This window comes from Myiozetetes cayanensis, unplaced genomic scaffold (assembly GCF_022539395.1).
Source record: "Myiozetetes cayanensis isolate MyiCay16 unplaced genomic scaffold, myiCay2020 scf18, whole genome shotgun sequence".
Taxonomy (NCBI): Eukaryota; Metazoa; Chordata; class Aves; order Passeriformes; family Tyrannidae; genus Myiozetetes; species Myiozetetes cayanensis.
This window is the reverse complement of record NW_026087389.1, coordinates 2008902-2034051: the sequence shown is the minus strand read 5'-3', so window position 1 is coordinate 2034051 and position 25150 is coordinate 2008902. Positions and strand designations below refer to the sequence as shown.

The following is a 25150-nucleotide window of genomic DNA, read 5'->3' as shown; positions in this document are numbered from 1 at the left end:
TCCCAGAGCCAAGGAGTCCGAGGGGGGGGATAAGGAAAATGCCACCCAGAGGGAGCAGACAAGGTGGAATATCCCTGCAGTGTTGTAGATGTGCCTCTGGAATGGGCATCCTGCCTTGCAGGGGGTGCCTGGAGTTGGATTGGGAAGTTTTCTGCTCCCATGGAAAACAGTTAAGTCAGAGTTGAGCCTGGGTGAGATTTCCTGTTTTCAGCATTTTTTTTGTTAATTGAAAGCAGAACTTGCCCTCGTTTCAGAATAAAAGGCATCCCCAAAGAGCACCAGGGAAAGGGCTGATAGGAATTATTATGATGATAATTAATTTTCCTAGAAATGTTGTAATTTCAGCATTTCTATAGTGGTCATAAGGCGGTGCAGGAAAGAATGGGGTGGTGCTTTCAGCAGCATCCTGTTATCAAAAGGGTTCTTACTAAGGTGCAAATATATACATTTGCCTTTAAAGGCAAATATTTGTATGTAAAAATAAATATAAAAATAAATATAAATATAAACATTTTCTTTTAAAATAATAAAGAAACCCACACTGAGCTCTTGCTTCTACGTTAAGAAGTTCAAAGCTTTTACATTAATACTTTTTTTAATCTTGTTGCTGAAACGTGACCCTCTTGCCAAATTTTCCAAGCAAAACTTGGCCACTATGGTGTGAATTCTCTAAAAAATATTTTAATATCTGTCACCTTCTTTTACTTTAAAAACCAAGTTGATTTTGATGGTAGGACAAGCTGTGGGGGAATCTCCTCCCTTTTTAATTTGCATTAAAGGGCAAAAATGCTGAGTAGTAGTAGCCTTGTGCTGTTATTTATGGAGGAAAAATATGAAATACAGTTAAAACCCTTGATAAATAGGTTGAAATCCCCTTGCAGAACACCCTCTGGCTTTTTTGAAAGCAAATAAAAAAATTGAATTATTAGAAAACGTTCCCCATACTGTGCAGGTGGTAGCCAGTAACACACTTCCTAGAAAAGCCACCAGTGCATTTGGAAGCAAAGGGTTTGTGTTGGATCTGCAGCTCCTTGGAAGTGTGGAGGAGGGAAAAGGGGGAATTTGGGGAGAAAATCAGCCCTTGGGTCACTTGGGCATCTCACAGGTGTGTGGTTCCTGCTGCTGGAATCCTCCTTTGCAATGGAGGAGGAGAAAGAGCGGGACAGGAGCCCCCAGCAGGTAGAAGAAAATATGAGATTATCTGCTTTACGCTCATAAGATGTAAAAATTATTAAATGAAAGGTTTCTTTAAAGATTGCATAAAGAAATCCCCGGTGTTCTTAAACCCCTGAGGAACATAACAGAAAACAGTATTTTCTATATCCTTTAAATGCTTTATTGCACATAATTTGAAGCCTTTTATTGCTGGGAGCGATTGATACCATCTCAGATTTGCTCTCTACTTTAGTTCTGGTAATGTCATTTCTGATTAAACTTATATGGTGGAGTATATTGAACCATGAAATAGTTAAATTTTTTATGAGCACAATAAAAACCCTATTGCTTTTGGGTTTCAAAGTATCAATAGCCTGAGCTGAACGAGTCAGACCTAATTACCAGGAAGCAATGATGCAAGAGCTGCCCTTTTTTTTAGTGTGTGTTCTTTCCATCTTAGGAATGTACATCCATTTTAAAGCCAAGCCTCCTTCCACTCCCCGGGCTCAGCGGTGACGGGGATCTTTGATTTCTTTAAGCTCTTAATTCCTGAGCTGCAGTTTTACATATTGGCTTCAGCAGCATCACACTTCTGGCTTGGAAGCAGGATTTTTGGGATGTTCAGCTCAGTAGTGCTTAGTTAATAGTGGCAGAGGAGCACAGGCCATTTTGTTGGACCAGCTGTAAATCACAGGTAAGATTTGCCCGTCTTTATTGCACAGAAAGGCTTTGTCAGAGCTCTGGTTACTACAATTAAAAGGAATGTATTCTCAAGGAAGCTGTAAAGCAGTTTGGCTTATGCTGCACCAGTATCAGCCTGGTTTTGAGGACGGCAAACCAGCGATTTAAAGTTAGAGCGAAGCATCAGGAGGAGACCAAAGGAATCAAGTACATCTTATGGCGAGATATAAAGTGCAGTGGTGCAGATTTGAAAGGAGGTGGCAGAATTTACAGAAGCTCACTATCCCAGGCACTTGGCAAATGGACTAAAGGAGGCAAATTTAAGGCTTGCCAGAAGGAAACCCTATATCAGGGGATAGGAACTCAAGTGCTCTGCAAAGCAAATGTAAATAAGGCAGTTTAGGGCTAAGAGGACTGTGGGCAGATGAAGTGCAGAGGAGCAGCTCCGTGCTGAGGAGTGTGGCTGTGCTGTATGTGTGGGGAAATACCGAGTTTGAGACCGCTGGGAGGAATTTGGGACCAGCTGTCACGAGCGTTGGTGAGTTACTGTGTAAAGGGTGATGAAACTTGCATCATTTATAGAGGTAATTAATTGCCTTTAGCTGCTTTTTGATGCTTTAACGTGTTTTAAAAAATCCTGTATGAGCTAAAAAGTATAATAAAAAGCAGATCCCATGAGCTGGAGGTGAGTGGTGACATTGGCTCTCGAGGTGTGTCCTGGGATTTGGCTGCGGAAAACGCAGGATCTTTGCTGTTTCCTGGGCAGGCATTGGGAGGGATCACTAAGTGAGAAGAAATTAGGTGTGTGAAATACAAAATCAAAGCATGGCAGCTCGTCCTGATGAGTATGAGGGTTGTGAGGAGTCCTTCTGTTGGATAAGGACGTGTGTGAGTGTGGGTGGTGCCTGCACAGGTACAGGTAAATGTGTTCAGTGACGAGACCTCGTGCTTTGGTCTCTGTGCCGAGGAATCAGAGCCCTGTCTAGTTGAGTTACAGGCAGTCAAATGTGTTTGCTGGATGCGGTGTTACTAATTAGTGTTGATAAAACCTTTCCCTTCCAGCTCTTTTAGAGGCTCAGATGTGTTAAAGTGCTGTTTGTCTCAGCCCTGGGTGTGTTTACTGGAGAGGGAGCTGCCCAGGGGATGCTGGGCAGGCACCTTCTGTGCCCTGTTCCCCGGAGGGAAACACACTCTGTTGTTGTTTTCAGCTTTTTCAGAAGAAAACACCTGGTGTGCCAAGCTCGTGCTCCAAATAAACACATATTGGAGGTAATAGAGAGTAAATATTAAAAGGAAAAACTCTGTGAGATGCTTCTCAACAAATAGATCTGAGTGCACGTGTCACGGTGCATCTGTGGCAAGAGATGTTATAAAATTACTCTGCTTTTCTGCAGCTTTCATTTTTATGGATTATTGTGTGAAATAGGTGATGAAACTCGAGTACCAGCCTAGATTTTAATCAGGAACATAGACTCGAGCCTTTCCTATATTGCCATCTTGTCACTTGTGCACAGAATAGAATTGGTGTCCTGCCTGATAAAATCTACAGCTTCCTGAGTTCTTTGCCCGAGTACAACGAAGCAGCTGCAGTTAATAAAAAGCTCTCAGTTGTCCCACAGCTGTCTGGGATTGTTCTTTCAGCAGCACAGAGAGATGACATTGGAGGGAAGGTGAGGGCAGAGCTGCTGAGCTGGGCAGAGTCAGCAACTGCCCTGCATGGAGCTGGAAATATTGCAGGGCTTCCTCATTTGGCTGTAGGAAGAGAGTGGCACAAGGTAAAAATCAGCCCATAAGGCAGGTTGTGCAGGCTACACTAATAAAGTTTAATATTTAATTTTTTTTAATTAAAAAATGGAATTGAAATTGCTGGGGACTTTGGAATTTGGGCAGTGTGGGCTTCAAAACCATATTGTGTCGTGTGTATATTTAAACATGTAGCTTCATTTCTCTTCATAACTTTACAAGTGCACTGATTTGGACAGAAAGCTTCTATTTGGAGCTAAAGAGCTAAATAGGAGATGTGTGAATTATTGTTGAATTAATGTGAGTTTATGAATTGTCATGATGCTTTCTCGATGCTGAGCTTATTTTTTTTATACCCCTTAAACTGTGAAGTTGAACATTTGGTCTGGTTTCACTCAAAATGAAGGACTGGCTTCCAAAAAGATTATTTCAAATTTTTTTTTAGTTTTTTTTTAAGGTGAACTCAGAAAAACTTCATAAATGTGTGTTCAGGAGCAAAAGGCTCCCCCTGTGGCTCCTCTCCCAGGTGTTCAGCACAGCTCAGGGGTTTTCTGCAGCTGCAGGTTCAGTTACTGGGCACCAGTTTCAAACACAGCTGCTTTCTCATTTCCATACTGGTTCACCCCTCACTGGTTTCATAAATAGCTCTGGAAGTATCTCTTAAGTTTTTGCAAGTGGGGCATGAGAAGCTAATGAGGTCAGATGGCTGATGAACTTCCCTGCCTATAAATTATGGATTTGAGGAGGTCTGATGAAGCTGTGTATCTTTAGCTGTGTCTGGGGGTGTGTGCTCACCATCTGCTCTCAGGGGAGGGATGAGGGGGGGTCATTAAACCATAATGGTCTTCGGTGGAGTGGAAGCACCAGAGACAGAGGAGTGACCACATCCCAGAGTGAGGGAACAGGAAACAATTTAAACCCTCTTCAGAGGCTGCAAAGGGTAAACACCCCGTGAAGCAGCCAATAATGTAGGGATACGGTGTGGCCTCAGCCACATCCCGGGAAGGAAAATAGCTGGGACCCACAGAAATGAGGAAAACTGGGGTGACACTGTAAAAAACATTTCTCCTTTGAGCCCTTCCAGCTTCCTCTGGATGAGCAAGAAAGGCAGGAAGGATGGTGTTCCCCAGGGAGAAATCACCAGCTTTATGCAAGTTGGGATTCTAGTCTGTAGTGTTTAAAATGAAAATACGCTGTGTGGCTGTTTCTCAGTAGCCTAAAACCTCCTGATTATACTAAATGCCTCTTTGCCAGTATCAAATGGAGGTGGTATTTTAAGGTTAAAGACCCGTACAAGAGGGTTAACAAGGGGTTTGCATTTTCCAGACATGCTAACACTGCTGCAGCCTTAAATGTCAATTGATTAGAATATCTTTTAACCTTACATCAATACTAGAGTTTAGTGTGATTCTCCCACAAGAAACCTCTGGAGTGATCTCTGTGCTTGCTATTAGGGTTTACTTTGAGAGTATTATGGCCTTAAATGCTGGGGTTTTCCACATATTACCCACAAGTTATGTGTTTAAAATTGTGCATCATCGCAGTGTGTTTTCATTACAAAATGACATCACACTGGGAGCAGCAGCCAGGACTTCAGAAGACCTCTATGAAGGGTTTTTACCCTGGCACTACAACCAAAATCTTGTCTTTCATACCTATTCAAACCAAATTACACTGGTCTGTCCCCAGGCTGAGGTTGGTGATTGTACCTGAGCATCATGATAAGACTTGCAGTGGGTTGCTCTCTGCCAATCCTCTAAAAATAAATCTTTCAAAAAATATATCAAGGTAAATTCTCTGAATGACTTTAGGAACTAAATCTGGGCCGGTTTTAAGTGTTGGGTTTTTTGTTATCTTGGAGACACATGAAAATATCCATCTTGCCTAAGGGTGGGGAAAGTATTCTGCTCATTTTCAAATCTAAGTGGCTTCTAAGAAAGTCTCCTGCTACAGCAAGAGCCAAGAGAAGCCAGGAAAGAAAAAGTAATTTAAGGAGCTTTTTGTTCCTAAAACACACTAAAAAGTGCAGTTGTGGAGGCTGAGGGATGTGTTGCAGAGCTCTGGAAGTTCGCTGATAAATTGTCTTTAACACCTAAGTTGGTTCACTTCTGCTGCACTCTGCTCACTCATCCATCACTGGTACTGCTGCCTCCCATGTCCCAGGCCTGGGAACTGCTGGAAACATCTTTTTTATTATGCTAGAAACATAAAAGCCTTTTCCTCCAAAATCTACCTGTCATATTTCTTAAAAATGAATCAACAGGAAGAAAAGTGAATAACCCAACTGTCTAAGTTGGAGACACAGAAAAGTTATTTGGTCTTGCAATCCTGTCTGGTTTGAAGTACAGTTTTTTACCTTCCATCATGAGCTAAGACATAAATTTAATTAATTAAGTTTTTTATCAATTTGTGGCATTATAAACATTTGAGGATAGGTTTTCCTTTTCCCAGGATGACAAATTTAATGTGCTTGTGTGTTTTACAGCAGGAATGTGAACATTAGAGATGAATTTTTTTTTCTTATTGTGAGCTGTTTTGAATTATCCTTTCCTTCCAGTTCATGTAGGGTAAGGCAGTTGAGGCTTTCTGTTAACATTTCCTGCTTTTCCAGTGAAAGCTTTGGCAGTGCAAGATCTCAGTGACAATTCCTTGACAGCAGGACCTGGTTCACTCTTTGAACTCAAAGCTCTGCTCTTGTGCTCCAGGGATGGGCTTGTCCAGCAAGAATTTTCCAGAAGTACTTTGAGAGGTGGATAAAAGAGGGGTTGTGAAAAAAAAATAAAGAGTTTGGAGAGACTCTGTTGGTCAAACCAAATGTTTTCCCAACATTGCTCTACGTGGCTGTTCATGGGTTGAGTGTTGACTGTAACCCTAAAGAGAACAAAACCTCATGGAGCTGTTTAGGCTCCAGGTGTTGAGCAGAGGTAATTTATGGATATTTTTTTTTTAAATCTAGAAAATAGTTACCCAATTAAATCCTCCCTCCTTCTGTGTGCCTGTGCAGGCCCCTCCCTGTCCCTGGTTGCCAGGAGATCCCTGCTAATCAAGTTTGCCCCTAACGAACGTGCTTCTGTTGCACGAAATGAAATCGGCACGGTCGACTTTGTGCCCGTGAGCTTTGAGGGCACTTTCCAGGCAGGAAACACGGTCAATACTCGAAATATCGCAGGGCAATGATTTGAGGATGTGATTTTTCGTGGGGGTGTTGGTTTCTTGGTTCAGGACAATATCCTTCCAGCCCATGAGCTCTACTCTGTTGTTCCCGTTGTGCCTGTGCAGTGACAGCTTTTATTCTTTGTCAATGTTGTGAATGTTTTCTACTTTGTGTGTGGCAAAGCTAATCAATATGATAATGTGAATTCCCAGTAAAGGCTGAAAATTCCTATCACTTCTCATATTTAAGTTCATTCCACAGAAGTGTGGGCTGAGGGAAACAGAAGTGTTGTAATCCCTTGTGTGGCTTGTACTGCTCGTCCCAGATAGAACGTGGTTTGTCACTACAAGGAATTTGGCTTGCTGGGGTTATTAATAAGCTCTTCTTGTGGTGCTTAATAAGTGGTACTTAAAGATGAGCTTAGAGGATGGGTCTGGTGCTTTTATTTTCTTTATTTTACTGGTTTTGTTGTCCTTCAGTGCCTTGAAACACCCCTGCACTGCCCAGGTCAGCATTGCTGGGGCCTCTCCCTCTGTACAGGAATATTTGGTATTATTTGATATCACCAGGAATTCACTTCCTTTGTTTGAAACATGAGTTCAGAGCTCAGTTCTGCACTGAGTCCAGCTCTGGGGTCCCCACCGTAGGAAGGTCTTGGACCTGCTGGAGCAAATCCAGAGGAGGCCCCAGAGCTGCTCCAAGGGCTGGAGCCCTCTGCTCTAGAGCCAGGCTGGGAGAGTTGGGAATGTTCACCTGGAGAAGAGAAGGCTCCAGGGAGACCTTGGAGCCCCTTGCAGGGCCTAAAGGGGCTCCAGGAGAGCTGGAGAGGGACTGGGGACAAGGGATGGAGGGACAGCACACAGGGAATGGCTTCCCACTGCCAGAGGGCAGGGTTAGATGGGATATTGGGAAGGAATTCCAGGCTGTGAGGGTGGGCAGGCCCTGGCACAGGTTGCCCAGAGAAGCTGTGGCTGCCCCTGGATCTCTGGAAGTGTCCAAGGCCAGGTTGGACAGGGCTTGGAGCAACCTGGGCTGGTGGAAGGTGTCCCTGCCCATGGCAGGGGGTGGAATGGGATGAGCTTTACGGTCCCTCCCAACCCAAACCACTCTGGGATTCTCTGACCATTTCCCTTCATCAGAGATGTGACAGTTCACCCAGCCCTGTCTCTCTCTGTGGAGCTGAAGCCCCAGGCACGAGATCAGCTCACCAACCCCCACGTGCTGCTGAGCCAGAGCCTCACTTATCACAGACCGGGAAACATCTGCAGTGCTGCTTCCAGGCAAAAGAACATTTTCTTGATGAAGTTTTTGCAATAAATTTTAAATGTAGGTCAGGATTCATGGAACTTGCCTGAATTTTTAACTGCATTTAAATTAACCCCGTGTGGTTTTTTAATAGTTTCTCTGAACTTCTTAGTTGGCTGGAGGAACAGCCCTCTGAAGGAAAATCTGGAAACAACCAATGGTCGTGTCTTCATCAGAATAAAATGAAATAGTTTTCACATCTGAGTTTAAAGGCAAGACAGAGCTCTCTGGAGTTAATTGGTCTTTGTATAGAGTTTAATATTCTAACAAACCTAGAAGGCTGAGCACTGCTGGGCTCAAGAACTTCTGCAGAAGGGAGCAGACAGAAGGAACAGACAGATAAACTGAGGGACACTTAAAAGTGGCGACTTTGTAGACTGAAATTAAACATTTTTATATCTCCAGACTCCAAACAATTCAGTTTTGTCATTAACACTCAGTAGTGGTGCCTGCTGTGCCTTTACTGTGATTTTCTTTCTTGTGCAGTGATGTAAAAAGAAAAGCAAGAGGAAGATATAGTTCTCTTGATTGAAATATTTATTTTTCCTTTTCCCTTTAACTTCTATCTTACTTTGGGTATTTCATGGAGTGAAATTGTGACCCTTGATAATGTGACAGTCATAAAATACAGGGGAATGTGATGGTTGTCCCTTTACCTGCTGCTTTAATTAAAATTAAATAAGATCTCCTAGAAAAATGTTGGCTAAGGCTTATGATGTGTGTAGTTCTTTCTCAGTGGGTATCCTTTACATAGAATTGATTTAACTGATGAATTTGATGATGCAGGTATTTATCATTTATTGTTTCTTCCAACCAGTGCCATTTCTCTTATTTCCACCGTGGTCTTATCCAAAGCCTGTTGGAACTTCCATTAGCACCAATATTCTGTATGCCTGGCCTTAAAATGGGCTATTTCTGCTCACTGGTTATAGCTACAAGTCATTGCTTTAAGTGCCTTAACAGGAGATAAATTAATTACTACTGCTGTAATTTAAATGGTACAATTTGTTTTATTGCATGCAGTAAATTCTTATCTAGCTCTTCGAAAAATCACTTTAATTTGTGGCAGGGGAGTACCCTGATAGAATCTGGGTTTGTCCTCCTTGTTCCCAGCTGGAGTCTCAAACCACCCCTCAGGTCTGGCAGCAGTGTTGTCCTTGGGAGAGTTTCCTTCCCAAGTCCCTGGTGCCCCTGCTGGGTTAGAACTGCCCTTCACCCCCTGCTGTTAAAACAACCCCACTTTTAGTCCTGCTTTTAGTCTTGGCTTTATGATAATGACTTAAAAAAAGCTGAACAGGAAACCCCTCAAACAGCAGTAGAGCTGTTAGGGATCCATGTCTTCCTTAGGAGTCATTATAGGAAATGATGATGCCAGTTCCAGCATGATTAGATTCCAAACTTAATCTGTGATGCTGAAGTGGATGATATTTCCACTCAGACATGCTTTTTATCCTTTTCTCAGTCTAAATGTTCTAATTCCATCCTCTGTTTCCTGGTTTTGAACTCTTTTTTTATCATCAATTCAAGATGCTACAAGTTTTTTTTTTTAAAGGAATTGTCCCAGAAACTCCCAGAAATCACTAAGAAGTTTTGCCAAATATTGGATGTATTAAATTTGAGTTGACAGCTCCATCTATGCAAAATGAAAAGTGGAAAATATCGACTATGACTGGAAATGAGCTGGCACATAAAGATAAGATGCAGATGAAGGTTGAAAAGTTGGCAATTAACACTCGGAGAGATTTTTAAAATGGGGTTTAATGGGCAGTAAAAAGGACTAGGACAGTACTTTTATGGCTTTTATGGGATTCAGTAGGTTGTTGTGCCTGTCTGCAGCCTGGCTGGGAATGAATTCACAGAATCCCAAAGTGGTTTGGGTTGGAAAGGACCTTAAAGCTCATCCCATTCTGCCCCCTGCCATGGGTAAGGACACCTTCCACTAGACCACGTTGCTTCAACTTGGCCTTGGACACTTCCAGGGTTGGGGCAGCCACAGCTTCTCTGGGCAACCTGTGCCAGGGCCTGCCCACCCTCCCAGGGAGGAATTCTTGCTGCCTCAGGAAGCAGAACAGGCTGAATTTGGGGTGAACTCATCCTGTTTATTCATGCTGACTCCATCCATGCAAGGTAGGAGAAGAAGCTGCTGTTGAGGGAAGGGCTTAAAACAGGCAAAGGCGTTAAACTCTGAAGGTGTCCTCAGTGTCAGAGAACAGTTGTGCATCCAGAACCAGCCTCATGTCCTTCCTGGCTCTTTTCCTTTCCTCCTGTTGCAGAGGAGCTCTAGGCAGCTCCTCCTGGGACCTGGGCAGGGAGAGCATCTTCCCAGGTGGAGAGGGAGCAGTGTCTGCTCCTTGCAGCCCCATCCCTGGGTATTCCACTTGTGCAGTGCAGGGGTGCATAGAGCCCTAAGCCAGGGATAACAGGAACACACGTTTCTGCTCCTGCCTTTTGAGGCTGTTACACATAAATCAGTGCCTCAGTCGAGTTTGCAAACCTTGTTTCCTTTCATCTGTTGCCTATGACAAGAAAACCAAGGGCTTAATGTGATATCTCAGTAAATCCTCGTGCTGCCATCCGGCCACTCCTGAAATGCCACGCAGCTCCCATCGTTTGACAGAGTTATCCACTGCAGAGATGGCTCTTGTTTTGTCTGGCCCTGGGCTTGATTCCTTCAATAATTGATATTCCAGACTGAAAACAAAGCTGGGAGCAGTGCCCCTTCCTCGGCGTTCCTCCGCCAGCTGCTCGGCACGTTGCAGCTTGAGAGCCCCTGGCAACGAGGGAGCACGCAGCCAGTCTGACTTATTTATTTTTCCTGGCAGGAGCCAATGCTTAGTACGAGGATGTCTTTAAAAAAATACACTCCTCCTATGAAAAATGGCACAAAAAGGCAGTAACATCACATAATCTGCATAGTCAGTGCAGGCAAGTGCCAGTGTGTTTTCAGCTCTAAGCGGGGATCGTAAACACGCAGGGTTTATGTTGTTCAGCTGAAGAATAGCTCCCATAAATTACACACAGAGCAATTTCTTTGTTTCCATTCCGAAGTTTATTTCCTCTTATGTTTGGTAATTAAAGCAGGGTGGTGTTGCTGGCTGCACCAGGTGGCAGCAGGGATTACACGGAGGTGTCACCGCAGTCGCCCCGCTCGGCCGCGCTGGGTGGTCTGTCAGACACGGGTCACGTCACTGGCAAGGGTCACCTCCCCTGGAAGAGCCAGTGGTCTTCCTTTGGCTGCTTGGTTTGATTTTGGGGGGATTTGCCCTCCCAATGCAGGGGAAAACTCTGTGTTCAGCCCATGCTGAACCCAAGGCATTCAGTGAACTGATGTCAGGGCTAAATTAGCCTGTTCTGTAGGGCCGTGGTCAAGTCTAGACCTCCATATCTCTGCTTCCCTGCTAGTTTACTTGGGGAGAAGCTCAAATTCTTAGGAAAATAACAAATTTAGGTATTAAACCAGACTATATAATAGTAAAATATCACCAACAGGATCGTGATTCAACTGTGTTGTTCGTTTAGAGTTGCAAAGGATGCAGTGACATTACTGTTCCTGCAGTCAGGAAAATCCCAAGGGATGCTGATGGGGCGTGCTGTGCCTTCACTTGATATCCTGGGTGTGATCCCGGCCTTGCTGCTGGAAATAATCCACTGATAATGGGAGGAGAAGCAGATTGGGAGTCTGTAAATTCCCTGCTTTGCTGTGTTGCCTCACTGTGTGGGCTCCTCAGTTTCACACGAGCTGAGCTGTTTGGCTTTGCACCACAAGCTGTGGTGAGAAATGGAGCACCCGGAGCCGGCTGTGGGCAGGAGAACTGCTGAGAGCAGCAAGGCTGGAGGCAGGGCCTTCCACACAGCAAAAATGGGATTTATATCGTGAACAGGACAGCAGGCAAGGCAGAGGAGTGACTGTGAAAGCATCGGTGTGGTCTGGGTTTTCCTCCCTGGGAAGGAAACCTGCGGAGCAGGGAATGCTTTCTGGCACCTCACATCAAACTTTTGTCAGGGCTCATTTGTAGCACAGCACTTCAGCCTCCCCAGGATGGTTTGTGTCCCTTAGAAATCAATTGGCAGCTGGATGTGAGGGCAGAGCAGCCCCAGGGTGGTTTCAGCACACGCAGCGATGCGCTGGGACAGGGTGCAGCTCAGCACCCGAGGGTGCTGGGCCAACCTCACCCAAACTGCCATCATCTCCTGACCTGCCTGCAATGGGTGCAGAGCAGCTCCAGCTCTGCACCTCTGTGGCACAGATTCCAGCTCTGGGCAGCCTCTGAGCTCAGATGTGCAGCATTTTCGTATTTTCACATCAAATGTGCAAAGTGTTGATGTATTTTTTTCCTTCTTCTCTGCACAATTCTGGTCTTCCTTACCCAGACTCTAAGGTCTCCCTGGAGCCTTCCCTTCTCCACACTGAACAACCCCAACTCTCTCAATTCCAGGCAATCTTTTAAAGCAAACACTAAATAATCACATAACAGGGCTATCAAAATGATTGGTGGGGTTTGTTTAGGTTTTTTTTTTTTTCCCTTCCCCAGGTGATTTCTGAATTTAACAAAACAGTTAAAAAAACATTTCTAAGTCCAAGCATCTCAATTATCTGGGTTGGAAGCCTTTTGCTGGTAATAGGTGATGAGGGAGTTGTTGTTTTGATAACCTCTATTCCCAGGAATACACTGAGCGTGAGACGGGCTTCTTACCAGCTTTTCAAAGTTAATAAACTTGCTGGTTGTTTTTCTTTTTTAAGTTCTGTTTCCTACTCTTAAAACCCTCCAATTTGTACCTCTGAAGGAAGACAGCACGTCAGGCAAAACATTGTTCAGAGCGAGTTCTCCCTGTGAAACACCTGTGGAGAAAACTCTCCTCCTGTCTTGGAAATAGAAGGGATTTATTTTGTAATCTCCAGCAGTGAAAAGTAAAATGTCATTAAAATGCTGATTTTGGAGATCACGGGGAATTATCTTCAATATTTTCACATCATGTTTTGTCTCCTGGACCGAGAGAGGGCTCCCTGAAAACGTGTATTTTGGGAATGGGCCCAGTCAAAAGTGAATAACTTTGGATGTTACTTATCTGTGTCTGTTCAGAGGGTGAAACTGTCTTGATTCATTATCTTGAAGCACTGACCTGGGGATAAAAGCAACTTCCTTGTCACGCAGAGTCCCGGGAGCCTCGTTTTTTCGGTGCATCTTTCTGTCAGACTGAGACAGCCATAAATTATCCCTTATTTCTTTAGGAAATTTATGATCAAAAGTCAGAGGGAGTTTAACGTCCCACTTTGGCTGACAACTTATTTTTGCAGCCAGCGTGTCCCTGTTGTGTGGTGAAAAGGGGCTGCTTGGGGACCAGGCTGGGCTGGTGGTGTGCTCTGCTCTGAATTCAGGTCTCTAATTGACAGCTTTTCCTATCAGAAAAAAAACAAAAAAAACAACCAAATTGAACATGTAATGGGCTTCACAGACCATTTCCATTGATGATGGATCAGTGATGTAGTCTGGAGAGAAGAGCTGGACTTCCTGAATACCAACTCAAATCTCTTTTGCTCTTCAAGTTAGTTTCTCTCTACCAGCTATCTCTATAGCTGGTATATTTTAGGGTTTATAATTTATTGCTTGGCTATATGGGAGAGCCATTCACTTATAATCTACCAAGGTACTGCATTGCAAATGTCACTCGGTGGGAAGTTGGGAATTGTTTTTTAAATTGGTGAGTTTTAAGGTAACTGTTCTAGACAATCTTCAGTAAAAGACTCTCTAAAAGAGGATACATTCTAATTTCTAGGAAATGCCAGGCTGGGAAGTTTCACTGCTTGTAGCTTTCTATTATGATAATGTTACCCCTTGTTTGAGCAAAGTGCCTCAGGATTTGTGGCATGATGGGTTGGTTTTGTGTTGAGCAAAACTGGATGTTCTGTGAGAGGTGCTGCCTCGGGTGAGGGTTTTGTCATATATCCCTTCATCCCTAGAGATGATTTATGCTGGCACACTATTCAGGTTTTGCAGGGCAGTGCTGGGTTTCCTGGGAGCAAGAGGCAGAGAAGTGAGGGTTGTAATGGGGTGGTTGCTGTGTCTTAGTTAGTGGCTGGTAATTAAAAATCTTTATTTATGGTCCTGTTTTTCTGCAGGGGAAATTTGTGCTCTGCTGCACGTGTTCAGAAGGTGAAGGGACACGTCCTGCATTTGGGAATATCCGTGGTGGGGATGGATTGCTGCTTCCACAAGGCTGCTTTTAGTGGTGGCAGAGGTGTGCAGGGAACACTGCCACACAGTAAAATATTAAAGGAGTGGGTGCCTGTTATTAAGTGACTATTTTTGGATAATCCAGGCTCTCTAAGCAGGTTTTAAGCTTGTGGCATTAGGTTCTGCATGAAGATAAAGTGGGTTTGGTTCTTCTAGTTGCTTCTAGGCTAACAAATCAGAAAGGGATGATGTCATTAATAGTTATTTCTATGTGTCTTTAGTTATATCAGCAAAAAAAGACTCTCCCTGTGTGCCCCACAACTAACAGAGCTGCCCCACAGCCAGTTTTGGGGGAGATATGTAGTTTAGGGAGCGCTTACATCAATAAAACTTCAGTGGAAGAAGCTGTACTTAAGCTCTGGTTTAAATAATTCATGCAGTGGGCACTTCCTGAGTTGTTCCATCAACAATCTTTGCTAATATTGTTAGAATCAGATTTGTCTTAATCTGATGGATGCAATCCTTGCTTCCCTTGCATCCCCCTCGGGTGAGGCCCGAGCTGTGGCAGGTGTGGGATGACAAGGAGGAGGCTGAGGCTCGGATCACACCAAAGACCCACCAGCCTGACAAATATAAACGACTGGAGTGAGTTGGGAACTTGCATCTGTTGAGGTGCTGTGACTTCCCTGACGCAGTGAAGTGAAATCTCTATCTGGTGGATGTGAATAAATGCCCAAAGGGGGAAACACAATGTGAAAACTGACATTGTTTCCTCCGTCTTTTTCTTAGATAATTAATTTTTTGAAGCGTTTCCTTCCCATTTATCATGGGCACGTCTCAGGAACACGCTGTGCGTGTGTCATTGTTTTATCAGGCACAAAGTGCCTGTATATATTTAGTAATGTGGGAATTGTGTGTAAGTGCAACTCCAGAAGGGATAATTCCAGCAAAGAAGCTGGAGATGGATCAGGATCTGACAGACGTGCTGTGAGAGTGAGGAGAGCTCAGTGAGATGCCACCAGCACGTGCCCACTGCCCTTCATCTCCCTGAGCCTTCAAATTCCCTTCTTTTCTCCTCCTTACACAAAAAAGAAGGCTAATATTTACCTTGGGACTTAGAACAACAGCTCCCACAACAAAAAAAAACACCAAACCCTGTCTTTTGAGTGCTGAAAAACCTCAGCAATGTGCACATCAAAAAAAGTATTGCTGGAAGGGTTTGTGCTTTGGGGGCCACATCTTTTGGGCACCTGCTATTTTTGGAGGTTCAGCTTTGCAGGTCACTGGCTCCGTCTGCTAGTGAGGGTCTGTGCCTCTCCCAGCACACAGGCCTGGATTCAGCAGAGTATTCAGAGCTGGATCTGGGTTAGAAATCTGAGGGTTTGCTGAATCTGGGCCACGACTGGTGTTGAGGAGGTGGGAGCTGCCCATGCCTGGGATGCTGCTCCTCTGGAACAGCACTTTCACAGATCAAGCAATTTTCTTTGATTTAGGAAAAAAAAAAACCACCTTGTTTGCCTGTTAGATGACAAGAAACCTCGTTGCTTTTCCCCCTGACTGAAGCTGAACAGCTTCTTTAGCCTTCATTTATGGAAGCTGGCTCTGTGCTCCGATTCAGTGCATCAGTCTGAGTGACTTCCAGTCCCCAGAGGCTCAAGGTTATCCTTATTCCAGTTTTTTAATCAGATGGGGAATGACCTCACCTTGCAACCAGCAACAACAGGACTGGAGAATCCCAGGGTTTGGAATTCTCTCCACCCCCTTCCAAATATTGGTGTTTCTGGAAGCAAAACACGCACTGTTTCTAGGAGCATCAGGAGTGGGTTGTGTTTGGAGAGGTGGGAATGGATAACAGTGTTTTGGTGTAGCTTTTCAGACATCTTTTTAGTATTGTTACTGTGGGTGGGCTTTTTCTCTTATGTAACAAGTGATAGGACAAGGGGAAACGCCCTCAAGTTGCACCAGGAGAGGTTCAGGTTGGATATCAGGAAAAATTTCTTCAGTGGAAGAGTGGTGAAGCACTGGAACAGGCTGCCCAGGGAGGTGGTGGGGTCACCATCCCTGGAAATGTTCAAAAACTGAGCAGATGTGGCACTTCGTGATATGGTTTGTGGGTGTGGTGGTATCAGTCAAAGGTTGGACTGTGGCTTCTTTTGGCTTTTCGACATTTTTTTTTTCTTTTCTTGTGTAGATGAGTGGAATTTGAGTTTATATTAAACCTTTGTGCTCAGGTTTATCTGGGTCAAGCATTTTTAGACTTGACCTGCAAAATACATCAGTGTAGGTGTTCCTGCCTGCATTTGCCATATGCCCTTTTCCTTAAACACCCAGACAGCTGGTGGCACTCTGTGCTCTGGTCTGGGTGACAAGGTGGGGATGAGTCAAAGGTTTGATTTGATGATCTTGGAGGTCTTTTCCAACCTCTTGTTTTGTGCTCTCAGCAGCTGAACAGCCCCACGTTCTACGTAACCCAAAGCTCTGCTCTCCCTTCTGAGCCTGAAGATTATTTTTATGCTTCTGTCCTCCTGTTTAAAAAGCTTGGTAGTTCTTTGGGAGGTTTTTGGCCCCAGGAATTAATGCCAGTGTTGAGGAAGGCAGTGAATTCCCCTCAGGTGTTTGCTCTTGCCCTGGGGTCACAGCTGTGGCAGCCGCAGGGTCGGCACCACCTTAAATCTTCCGACTCCCCCATTAGTGCTGAGTGTTCTGTGCTCACCCTGAGCTCTCCCTTTGCTGAGGTGATTAAAAGATGCCTGTTGCTGTCTGGATGTGCAGCATGCTTCATTAGCAGTGATTTATTTGGGAGCTGAGTGGAAGTGGCACTCTGCAGCACACCAACCTGCAGCAGGAGAAGGGGACGGGATTCCCGAGGCTTCTTTCTTGCTGCTGCAATGCTTGGGGGTCTTCAGTGTGTTTTGCAAATTCTCCTTCAGAATATTCATTTAACTGTGGGTTCATAGAATGCAAATTTATCTACAAAGCATTTTTCACATTCTGAATGCATCCATATACCTTAGGATTTTAATTTCTAGTTTGGGTTTGGGGTTTTTTTCAGAATTACTGATCATTAAACACCCCGGTGAAATTACTGACAGAGCCATGCCCACTAACTCAGAAAAATTCACCACAAATATTTCTGCTACACGCATTTTTCTCCCTCCCACCCAACTGCAGTCAGAGCTCTGAGTGTCAAGTTTTTTCACCAGAATCCAATTAGGAACAAAGGTGCCTTTCAAAAGAACCTGCAATGGCTGCACTGCCAAAAGGGAAGCTAAAAAGGCATCTGCACATGTGTGTTGGCACTGGGTTTTCTAATGGGCTGCACTTCCAAACTGAAACACAGCAATCTCATTTTCATCTCGAAAAAATAGCTTGTGTAGTGCTGAAACTGTCTGTGCTTCCTTCTGGAAATAAAATGCTAAAGTTTGCAAGTTTTCAGGCCTCATATTCTCCTTCAGAAGCAGCACAAACTCCCCTGGGATTTTATAGGCAGAAAACATTCAGGGACGGGAAGGATCTTTTCAATTATCCATCTTTTGCTCATGCACAAATGTTGCCTTTCCTAAAGTCATTGCCATAAAAAGTCAATGTGTTTGAACAGTTTTTACAGCTCTGAACAAAGGCCCTGCTGACATGAATAGCAGTGATGTTTACAGGAAAACTTCCTGAGAATTGGACTCATTCACATGTGAAATAGGAGCTATCCTGAGAAATGGAAATGCAGCCAGAGCTTGAAAACCACCTGATTTTAACCTTAGGAAAATATTTTTAATGGTGATCATCTAATTTGCTTTTCACTGCTTTTTATGCTAACACAGGCTTCATTTCTCTCTGGGAAAACTTTCTCTAACATATTGGCCTGTGTCAGACCCCAGGTAGCTGGAATTTTTTCTTTGAAGCACGTGCATGATGGCTGCTGGTTCTCTGTTGAATAACTAAATAAATGAGCATTTTCACTGGACTTCAACATCCTGAGTACTGAAAATGGGTATGGTATATATTTCTTGCCCAGAGAAGCTGTGGCTGCCCCTGGATCCCTGGAAGTGTCCAAGGCCAGGTTGGACGGGGCTTGGAGCACCCTGGGCTGGTGGAAGGTGTCCCTGCCCATGGCAGGGGTGGCACTGGGTGGGCTTAAAGTTCTCTTCCAACCCAAACCAGTCTGTGATTCGAAGATTTTTATGCTTCATCCCCAAGCCTCTGGAAGCACCATCCTCAAAGCCCATAGAATAAATAGAGGGATTTTGCTTGACTTTGGTCAGATCTCGAGGTTTATATGTGCGGGTTTTTTAACCAAAAGTCAAATATAACACTTTCTTGCCCCTGGCTCTGCCTGCAGACAGAGAGCTGTGTTGTGCTGTTGATCCCCAGGGGTGATTTTGGTGAGCCCTGTGGCACACTGGCAGCTCACAGACCGGTCTGAGGGTGCTTTCCATGGGCTCCTGGCAGTGGGTTAAGTTGGTAAGTGCTCTACCTCTCGTGTTTTTAATTAGGTATCAAAGGCTCTGAGTGATTGCTCTGTTTCAGCAGCTCATTGCAGAGAGTGAGGGGAATAATTGTAAGGTATCTCCTTGCAGGGTAATGAAGAGGAGCTTTAGAAGTGACACATGGGTTTATTGATGGGGATAATTCGTGGGAAAATGAGAACAGGGAAGAATTTCAGCAGCTGCTGGTGAATACAGGATTTATCTCAAATTTCATTTCAACTGGTGTAGAACCAGGAGTCTTCCTTTGCTAGAAATCTCTTGTGGAGGTGCTGTTATCAGCAATAGAATTTGGTTGGACTCGGTGATTCTAAAGGTCTTTTCCAACCTAAATAATTCTGGGAATTTGATACTTAGAGGAAAAAACAGGATTTGTCCATTACATGGGGTAAAAAAAATACATTTCATGAGTTCCCAGAGTGTAACTGCTGAACTATGTCAATCAGTAGGAAGGTCTGGGATGACATTTTCCTCCCCAAATTAATAATTAATACTCTAATCATTCCCTTAAGTTATTAGTTTTCATTGATTGGTCCTTCCTGCTGACCCCCAGCACGCCTCATCAGTCTGTGTGAGAACAGATGAATATGTGCAATTAATCTCTACCCCTTGCAAAGCTGCACCTTCAGATCAGATTCTTAGTCTTGTCAGTGCATTGAACCTGACTTTATTAGGAGAATCTCACCAATTTTAACTCACAAAAGCAGGCAGAGCCCTCTCATGATACCCCTTCACATGGTATTAGTCGAGTAGTTTGTCTTGTAAGCACAAAGGCCCCTTAACTTCCAGCCTTCAGTGAGATGAATAAATTATAAGAATGTGTGTCTGACTTGATTTATTTATTTTTAATATTTAAATACCTGCTCTGGAAAAGGTTCCTTTCATAAAAGAAGGCATTTTTTTTTCCCCCTTGGGTTGCTGGGAGGGAGATGGTGGTACTTTGCAGGGAAGGTCTCAAATTGTCTGCTTACAAATTCTATTTATAAGTTGTAATAGAGTGAGAGGAAAAGATCAGTTTTTACCTGGAGATGTTTTTAGGTTGGTTTTTAAAAAGAATTTTAGAGCAGTGAGGATGGGGGTGAGATGGGAAAAACATCCCCCTTCCCTGAGCAGTGTGGGAACATTTCCTCCAAAGTGTTGCCTTGCAGAGACGGTGCCCTTCCTGTGCTGCATGATGTTTGTAGAGAAAAATTAGAGTAATTCTCATAAAGTTAGGGAATTACTCTAATTTTTCTCTTAACTTGATCTACAGAGCTCACTAATTACACCAGATTGCCCCAGAGAGGCAGGGAGTAAATCTGCTGATTGCAAAATTGAGAGGCACGAGAAATCTCAGAACACCCAAGCAGAAGATGCAGACATGGATTCCAATTCTTAACCCTCCCCTGGTACCCAGACAACTTGGATGGTCACAAATCACTCCTCTGATCGATTTTAAATGAAATACTGGAAAATGTTTCTTTGCTGATTTCACTTGCACCTTTCCTGGAAAGGAAAACCAAACTGGGAGCAAATCTTAGGAGCAGCAATCCTAACTCTCCTGGCAATCTCTCTTTTCTCTTGCAGACTGAAGGTGGCCTAAAATCCCCAAGGAGCCCCATTCTCTGCTGGCATCAGTGGGCTCGTCTCCTCTGAGCTGGGTGGCTGAAGATGAGGTTGCTCTGGGAGCTGCTGGTGCTGCAGTCAGTCATGGTGTGCCTTGCAGGTGAGGTCTGGTGTTTAAACTTTGGGTTTAGGATCCCCAGTGCATTTCACACCGGTGGGATGTGCCTGCCAGGGTTAAAATGGCACAATAAGGCCCTGTTTGACAGGCAGTGTCGTGGAATGTGCTGAATGGATCAAGCTGATGCTCCTTCTCCTGGTGATCAGTGTCTCTCATCCCAAGTACATTTCAGAGGACTGCTCTGCCCCTTTCCACTTGAAAGTTGCAGTTGATGGAAGTTGTTTTCCCGTGTTCTCTGTTAAGTATTTCACTGCTCAATTAAACCTTTGTGGAGTGTGGCTTTAAATCCCATTAAAATGGTGTTGTGTTGCAGCTCAGCCCTCGCTCCATTTAACAAATAATTGGAATAACATATTTCAGCAAGAGAACCATCTTCTGGAACTGCCCTTGTTTAACCTTTTCAGCCCTGAGAGTTGCAATGTTCGGAGCGTTCCCGGAGAAGGGAAGTTCCTGAGGAATGTGCTTTTTACCTAGAGCTGGAACAGTTCTTGAGGAACATTTTGGATTTGCAGAGGGTTGTTCCAAAGCCCTGTTGACCTTGACATAGGCAAGGAGTTCATTGTAGGGAACTATCTGGACCATACCAGGCTGTCAAAGCCTGTTTTGAGTCTTTCTCTCCTTGCTGTTCACTTATCCTTGATTATTTCCTCCTTGAAGTGGCATTATTATTCTTTAACATGTATTTTGTTCTGAGAGAAGGTTTAAAAGTTTTAATTACTCTTTGTATCACATGGATTGCTCTAATTTATCTGCTGCTTGCTCAGAATGTTTCACTGCTTTATTTAGTGACTTCTGCTTTCTTCCCCTTTATATGTGCTCACTGTCAGGGTACTTTTTCAGCATTTTAGGTAATAGCAAACTACTTAGAATAGTGTTTACTTTCTTCTGCTGAGCTCCACTGAACATAAAGCCACTTTTATTCCGGTACTTTAGGGGTACCTATTTTAGAAATTTGGTTCCAAGTCTTTCTAAATGTGCTTTGACAGTTTCTGAGCTGGCAGAAAATTGGATGCAGAGAGATTCTGCAGTGCAGAGCCCACACGTGTTTCAGGAATTGCAACCTTAGGGAAGTCTGGCTGTGGGAATGCGTCGACTCTGAGCCTTTATTTCAAGCAAATAAACAAAAATAGTGGGAAAACAAAAGCGTGGAAAAGACTTTTACTATAATTTCTAGACTTATTTATTGCAAAATGGCCAGGGTCAGCAAAATAAAGTTGCAGGGGAATGTGTTGGGGGGGGGGTGTCCTTATCTTTTACATCTGTTATTGATAAAAATGCATCTCATCAGCACTGGCTTTTGCCACATCATTCAGCAACAGTTTTTTTTTCTCCTCTTTGTGGTGCACTGAGTATCTTCAGGCTTCAGATCCTCTGTCCTGCTGAGGGAGATTTAGGGATTTAGGGGGAAAGAAGTGCCAAAAGTTTTGTGTGAGTTTTCTCTTTGGTGATGAGTGAGGAAGTTGTTTCCTTTTGCTTCTCCCTTTGGGCAGAGTGCTGTGTTAGCAGGGGATGCTCTTGCTCTGCTTCCCAAGCTGTATTTTGTGGGGGGTGTTATGAACACACATCTGGCTGCTGAACACTCACAAGTTAAGGAGGAAACTTATATTTCCATGCTGAGGAACCCTTGTGAAAGAATATTAACACTTGAATTATGCAAAGGGAAAAAAGGTCAAAATAGCATGCAGAAAGTTGTCTGGCAAATCTTTATAGTGCTTAGTGGATCCTCAGAAGACTAGGAAGTTAAAGCATTGAGTTCCCTGAGAAAAGAAGGTTCAATCTGAAAACTGAATGCCTTTGGTTCTAATCAGTGTCAGGCACACAGATGCCATCTTTGTCTCTGCTGCAAAGAGCAGCACAGCTGGTGAAGGATGAGTTTTTTGGGGTGTTGCCCTGACAAAGCCCTGTGGAAGTGAGTGGTCCCACCATCCCTGTGAAACAGTGACACCTCTGCCCGTTCAGGGACAACTGGTGGGCTCCAGCTGCCACCAGTCCCATCACTACTTGGGCTCTTCTTTGGTGTGTGTGCTTCCTAAATGAACATCTGTTCACTAGAAATTGCATAAAACTTCCCAGCTCGGATCATTCAAGCCATTAAACAGCTGTCAGAGCCAAAGCACGTGTCATTAAGGGTCCCAGTTATCCACCACTGCCAATGCTCCCGGAGAGGAGGGACGTGCTGGAGCTGCTCCCACTCCACAGGGGATGTTGCTATCGATTTTGTGTACTGGCTGTGCAGATATTACAGCTCTGCACAGCTGGATAAAACACTTGGATAGAAGCTTAGATCAATGCCAGCTAGCAGAGGTGCAAGACTACCAATAATTTTGGGAGCTATCCCACCTCCCTGGAATGGGCAGCAGCACCACTGAAGGTCTTTCTGAGCCACCACCCCCTTTCAGTCCATCACCCAAGCTGGGACCACATTTGTCAGACTGTTTTTCCTTGTTGTTTTGAGGTTGTACTGCTAAAAACTCGCGATGCTTTCTTTGGATTTGATATTTGATACGTATCAATTATAGAGTTCTGATTATGTTTTCAGAAGTTTTCAGGTGTCAGCTCTGGGAAGCAGTAGCTGCAAATTAATGCTTTGGTGCCAAATTGCCCTGGTTAGTTCAGGCTCTCAGCTTCCTTAAATAGCAGCTGTGGTGCTGATAATTTCTAAGTTTTGGAGATAGGATGAGAGGTGGGACAGGCTGTGAAAAGTAACACAAAGCTCTTCTAGTCGTGACCTCGTTAAGAAATGCTCTCCCTTGGGCAGCCCCACATATCCCAAAAAGCATTTGTGTACAGCCTGGGAACAGGGATGGAAACAAAAGCCACTGCACAGGATGAGCCAAAGCAACCACATTGATGAAGATGTGACATAGTCTGTGTGCCTGGAACGTGCTGGACAAGTATGAAAGGAAATTTTCTGTGTTTTCCTGACTTTTATGCCATCCTTTGCCTCATTAACTTCCTGGAGCAGGGAGTCTCAGTGCTGAAGTCATATTTGCATGTTAATGAGCTGCAGTCACACAGACACATTAATGTCTGAGTGTGCATATGCATATTTTAGAGGGGAATTTAACCCATAAGATCCCCTCACGTTATGACAGGGGTGTGGTTTAAGCTGGGCTTAACGAAGCACCACGAGGCCGCTCACTCACCTCACCCCCACCCTAGGGCAATGGGGAGGAGAATCAAAACTAAAACTTCATGAGCAAAAAGTCCAATATATAGTCAGATATCTTCCATTTTGAGGCACAAAAATCACCATAATTTCTATCAATACATTCCACTGAAATCAGGCATTCAAGTCTGTTAAAAATTAAAACTCAAATTCGTAGAAAGAGGAGCATTCACGGGCCTGTTTGAACTCCTGCTTCTATCCAAGCAGCTGTAGGTTACATACAAAAGAAATTCAGCTCATTTCATGTCTGAATATAAATAATTAAAGCCAGAAGAACTGTTGTACATATTAAATGTTGGCCTTCTATAAACGGTGCCGCCGTTCAATTTGTTCAGCGTTTCTTTTCCTGGAGCCGTGTAGTTCCCATGGCTGGGGCTTTGATGTTACTGGGCAGCTGCAAAATGATTAATCTGTTGCAGCCCCATAATTAATTAATTTATATTTCGGTCAGTTCTGCAGCACCCTGCATTTCTGGCCCTAATTAATGTTTGCACAGCACTTGGAGCAGACGGAGCAGGGAACGACTCCTGTTAATGCAGTCGCTCCTCGAACACCACCCAGCCCTTGGTGTGGTGCTGGAGAAGGGTTTGCAGATCAGATCTTGCCTTTAATACTTTGGTTGGGTTTTTTCTGATTATTCCAGAGGGTTTTTTTTTTGTTATTCATTTCAAACTCTTGTATTTTGAAAGGCTTTGGGAGGAGTTGTGGCCCCCAACCCTCTGCTGCTCACCCTGTCTGCACCATCCTGCAGGGAGGTGACACCGGCCATGGGTGAGCAGGTCGTGAGTGTAAAGCATAGCTAAGAAAATGTAATTTGTGCTTATTTAGTGGCAAGTTTCCCTGTGATTGCAGAGGATTTGACTCAGCCTCACAAGAGGTCTGTGCCCATTTTATGTTCCTGCTCTGTCAGCACTGAAGCTCTTCCTACACGTGACCTGACTGATTTAGGCCATAATTTCCCAAATTACAAAGTTAGAGACCATATCAATGCCATTTTCTCATTTCTCTTTTCTGTGCAGATGATTAGGTATATTATGTTTTTCTCATAAGTCCATCTGGGCAAGTTTAATTCCATCTTTCTCAAAAGTTATGGAGGTGAGATGATGCACTTTAAATAAAACAGAGATTATCCAGACACTTTTATAAGCAGATGTTCCATGTATCTGGCTGTGTATTGATCCCCTGTGTGTTTTATATGATGCCTCTTTTCAATTTAGCTCCTTTGCATTTGAATTAATGTGTAGGTATTGAAATTAAATCTCATTTAGGGAGTCACAGAAATACCTGCTTTTCCATACATCTATCAAATTAGGGAGGATATGGACCCAAACCACTTATTTATTGCCAATAAAAAATGGACTTTTATGGCGAAATTCGAGGTGATTATTCTGTTGTATGGCAAAATTTGAGGTGATTAGTCTGTTGCTTAGAGGCAAATTACTTCATGATGTTTAGAAAATCTAAATATTGTTGGAAAGGGACCTAATTTTGTAATATCTGTGTGGTCTTTGAGGAGAACAAGAGGTAAGAGATGTGCAAAGTGAAATCTGCTGGACCAGGCACCAGGGC

General features: G+C 43.9%; 1 protein-coding gene across 3 annotated transcripts in view; it reads left to right on the top strand.

Moving 5' to 3' along the window:
• Positions 1-25150, top strand: part of LOC126638932 (contactin-4) — a 269307-nt gene that overhangs the window by 119804 nt on the left and 124353 nt on the right. For 2 of the 3 annotated variants that reach the window (XM_050313252.1, XM_050313250.1), the window contains exon 3: positions 20256-20394. In XM_050313252.1, the coding sequence (XP_050169209.1) occupies positions 20340-20394 (55 nt within the window). In that variant the 5' untranslated portion in view covers positions 20256-20339. Of the gene's footprint in view, positions 1-1830; positions 1850-20255; positions 20395-25150 lie in introns of those variants that run through there. The other variant, XM_050313251.1, reaches the window with a different exon arrangement.